Consider the following 5,000-nt stretch of genomic DNA (forward strand, 5'->3'; position numbering starts at 1 on the left):
ACACCACACTCTATTCACTCTATCCACTCTATTCACTCTATCCAAAGTGCCTTTTTAAATGAAGTGACTCACCCTGACGAAGTTGTCGGGGAACAGGCCCCGCCTCCCGGCTAGCTCGCCCTCCCACCATCCGCCGTCGTCTCGCCGGATGTTAACGATGACGTCGCCCACCGCCAGACTGAGCTCATCCTCCTGTTGAGACTCATAGTCAAACTCTACCACTGCCTCTATGGAGAGAGAGAGAGAGAGAGAGAGAGAGAGAGAGAGAGAGAGAGACAGACATATATAGAGAGAGATAGTAACATATTTTTAAGGTTGGGGGGGTCCGCAGCCAAATACATATGATTTTGGGGGTCCTTGACATGAAAAAGTTGGAGAACCAGTGCTCTACAGTGGTGGAAGAAGTACTCAGATATTCTACTTCAGACCCCTCCACACTGTACGATATTTCACCCGATTTGGCTGTCGGGGATATTCTTGGGTGTTCGCCGACAAAACCACCCGCTCTCAGTCAGGATCGGGCGCTCCTCGGCGAGGTGTTGATCACGCAGTGTGTAAGGTACTCCGAGAAGACCCACCCAGATAAACCCTGACATGTTCCCGACAAGTTTTAGATATCCAACATGTTTAATATTTGGGGCTGTCGGTCCAGATGAGAGCCGTGCTGCTACAGCCAATGCAACCGGTGTCATTAAAACATTTAGAACACGTGCACTCCTTCTCTGATGCAGCCAGGTATTTATTTTATAGTTTGCAGGTATGAGGGGATATACTGTAATTCCTTTGTCACTTACTGTAGGCCTATATAGAGTAGGTCTACATGTACGTATAAAGGTTCGTCATCAACAAGACTGGAATACTTTTTATCACCGTGACATGAACGTCCCAGGATTATGCTTCTGTTCTGATCAGTGTTGCCAGATATTGCGAGAGAAATAAGCAACCAGGTCTATGAAAACAATCTCAAAAGAAGCTACTATATGTAGGCCACACGAGCACTTTAAAGTTTAAACCTATATAGAAATACATTGGATATTTCAAAATAGCCGATCTACAAGCTCGTTGTGAGCTCGTTAGATCGGCTATTTTACAAAAACAAATGTTTTGAAAATGTTGGAATATTTTCCAAATCCACACAAATCTTGCATGGGGGTCTATATTTATACATGGGGGTCTATATTTATACATGGGGGTCTATATTTATACATGGGGGTCTATATGTTCAGAAGTTGTTTGAGCCACTGGTTTAAACATTAGGAAACAAGCCCAAATAAGCAACTACACTTTAGAAACAATTACGCCAAAAAAAACGCTACCCACAACTACCAATATTTAGACACTCAACTTTACAGAAAAACAAGGCCAAAATCGCTTATAATACGTGGACATGGCAACACTGCGTGCTCCCTGTTTGTTTCATAGAGAGAGAGAGAGAGAGAGAGAGAGAGAGACACACATACAGAGAAATATTTAATGTCAATCATTAGCGTCCTCTCTCGGTCTCGTGCATATATCACGGGAGCCTTGTGCGTTTTTGTGAGACGTCGGTTAAAATGAATTGTAATAAAAACAAATGTAGGCGATGTATTGGGTCTGGATTGCATCGTGGTGAAATATCTTGCAATGAGTGATCCCCTGTCACGATCAGTCAATCGTGCGAGAACCACAACGATATATATAGCCCGATTTCAAGACAGAAACTCGTGCAATGTGAAATGCTTAACGATCTGTTTACTCGCCGACCATTTCAAACGTCGGGCAGTGTGTAGGGGCCCTTAGATAAAAGTAGCAATACCACAATATAAAAATACTCTGTTACAAGTACAAGGCCTGTGTTCAAATAGTTACTTGAGTAAAAGTACAAAAGTATTGGCATCAAAATATACTTAAAGTATCAAAAGTAAAAGTGCTACAATGTTTGAAAATAGCAGATCTACAAACTCACAACGTTGTGAGCTTGTATATCTGCTATTTTCAAATAGCCTATGTATAAAATAGGGCTAAAGTGGTTAATGTGTGTTTTATAATATCATAATTTATATCTGCAAAGTAACTAGTAACTAAAGTTGTCAAATAATTGCAGTGGAGTAAAAGTAAAATATTTGTCTCTGAGATGTAGTGGAGTAGAAGTAAAAGTACTGAAAATGTAAAAGACTCCAGTAAAGTTAAAATACCTCAAAAGTGTACTCATCAGTCAATCGTGCGAGAACCACAACGATATATATAGCCCGATTTCAAGACAGAAACTCGTGCAATGTGAAATGCTTAACGATCTGTTTACTCGCCGACCATTTCAAACGTCGGGCAGTGTGTAGGGGCCCTTAGATAAAAGTAGCAATACCACAATATAAAAATACTCTGTTACAAGTACAAGGCCTGTGTTCAAATAGTTACTTGAGTAAAAGTACAAAAGTATTGGCATCAAAATATACTTAAAGTATCAAAAGTAAAAGTGCTACAATGTTTGAAAATAGCAGATCTACAAACTCACAACGTTGTGAGCTTGTATATCTGCTATTTTCAAATAGCCTATGTATAAAATAGGGCTAAAGTGGTTAATGTGTGTTTTATAATATCATAATTTATATCTGCAAAGTAACTAGTAACTAAAGTTGTCAAATAATTGCAGTGGAGTAAAAGTAAAATATTTGTCTCTGAGATGTAGTGGAGTAGAAGTAAAAGTACTGAAAATGTAAAAGACTCCAGTAAAGTTAAAATACCTCAAAAGTGTACTCATCAGTCAATCGTGCGAGAACCACAACGATATATATAGCCCGATTTCAAGACAGAAACTCGTGCAATGTGAAATGCTTAACGATCTGTTTACTCGCCGACCATTTCAAACGTCGGGCAGTGTGTAGGGGCCCTTAGATAAAAGTAGCAATACCACAATATAAAAATACTCTGTTACAAGTACAAGGCCTGTGTTCAAATAGTTACTTGAGTAAAAGTACAAAAGTATTGGCATCAAAATATACTTAAAGTATCAAAAGTAAAAGTGCTACAATGTTTGAAAATAGCAGATCTACAAACTCACAACGTTGTGAGCTTGTATATCTGCTATTTTCAAATAGCCTATGTATAAAATAGGGCTAAAGTGGTTAATGTGTGTTTTATAATATCATAATTTATATCTGCAAAGTAACTAGTAACTAAAGTTGTCAAATAATTGCAGTGGAGTAAAAGTAAAATATTTGTCTCTGAGATGTAGTGGAGTAGAAGTAAAAGTACTGAAAATGTAAAAGACTCCAGTAAAGTTAAAATACCTCAAAAGTGTACTCATCAGTCAATCGTGCGAGAACCACAACGATATATATAGCCCGATTTCAAGACAGAAACTCGTGCAATGTGAAATGCTTAACGATCTGTTTACTCGCCGACCATTTCAAACGTCGGGCAGTGTGTAGGGGCCCTTAGATAAAAGTAGCAATACCACAATATAAAAATACTCTGTTACAAGTACAAGGCCTGTGTTCAAATAGTTACTTGAGTAAAAGTACAAAAGTATTGGCATCAAAATATACTTAAAGTATATTAAAATACCTCAAAAGTGTACTCAAGTACAGTACTTGAGTAAATGTACTTAGTTATTTTACACCACTGCCTGCATGGTTTGCCTCCACATGGACCGTGGCTGTAAAGCTCTTTAGATAAAAGGCGCCGTAGAAATACAGACCGTTTACCGTTTGAAACGCTGGTCGTTAACGTGATATTTTATTTACTGTATCAGCTTTGGTAATATATATATATATAAATTGTTTCTTCTAGGACTGTTGGGCCAATTAAAGTGTTTTATTGAGTCACACTAAATGGAGGTGAGAGATTTAGCAGCTTTGGCTGTTTCAGCTGGCACCACGCCAATAATACATGTTGAATTGAGAGATACATTATTAACCTATTGAGACCGGGAACGCATCTGTGTCATGTCTTAGGTTTATTTGGACTATTAACAACGCATTCGGTGCCAGAGTTTTATTAAAAAAGTGACGTTGAGTGCCAGAGATCTCACCGTTTGTAGCGCTGCGCTGTTTACAGCTGTAGACTCCACGACGAGCACCCGATTGTAAACAATATATGCGTGCAGGATGGTGGATGGTCCTGGATAACACCTGGAACAATAACATCTCTCACACCAGTCACCATGTGGCGGAGTGATCTCTGATCGAAAATGACTTGTTTTCCCCCACAGTAAAAAGTTAAGAAAGTATGGAGTCTTTTGCAAGGAGATATAGAATGGGAGCGGACGGGAGACAGGTTTTTTTGGCACAGTGATCCATCTGTCCCTTCCTTCCTTCTCAGAGTCATCGTGGGTGATTCCAGAGCTGCGCTAGCCCCCCCCCCCCCCCCCCCCTTGTGCAAAAAAACCTAAAAGATTGATTTGACGTAGATTTACGGTTTTGGCACCCCAAGTGTTAAAAAAAAAAAACAGACGTACAAGCTCATAGCGCGGCACACAAGCTCGATGTTGTGAGCTTGTAGATCTGCTTTTTTCAAACATTTTAGTACTTTTACTTTTGGTAATTTAAGTATATTTTGATGCCAATAAGTTTGAATTTTTACTCAAGTAACATTTTGGGCACATGCCTTTTACTTGTAACAGAGTATTCTTACATTGTGGTATTGCTACTTTTACTTAAGTAAAAATATCTGAGTACTTCTTCCACCACTGAGCAAATGCAAAGAACATCAACGTCTAGTTTATGTTTTTAAAGCAAACATTTTGTAACTCAAATCTTTGCTTCTTGGGGATTCTACAAATATCCCATTATTATTATTATTATATTATAGCAACTTATGTTGCTATAATATCAGTGGTTCGCAAACTTTTTCATGTCAAAGACGCCCAACATGATATGTATTTGGCCGCGGACCCCCATCTCAAAATATGTTGTTCCAGGGACCCCCAGAAGCAAAGATTTGAGTTAATAATGTTCCCTTAAAAAATAAATATACATTCAGATTTGCACAGATTTTAACTTTTTTTTTTGCAGATATACAAG

At 38.6% G+C, this 5,000-nt stretch overlaps 1 protein-coding gene across 1 annotated transcript in view; it reads right to left on the reverse strand.

Annotated features, from left to right (window-relative positions):
* Positions 1-5,000, reverse strand: part of sh3kbp1 (SH3-domain kinase binding protein 1) — a gene marked incomplete at its 3' end in the record, with an annotated part of 71,071 nt that overhangs the window by 48,439 nt on the left and 17,632 nt on the right. Inside the window, 1 exon segment of the mRNA XM_080418309.1 lies at positions 73-227. Coding sequence (XP_080274435.1) covers positions 73-227 — 155 coding nt within the window.

This window comes from Gymnoscopelus braueri (assembly GCF_963280865.1).
Source record: "Gymnoscopelus braueri genome assembly, chromosome: 21".
In the NCBI taxonomy this organism is placed as follows: domain Eukaryota; kingdom Metazoa; phylum Chordata; class Actinopteri; order Myctophiformes; family Myctophidae; genus Gymnoscopelus; species Gymnoscopelus braueri.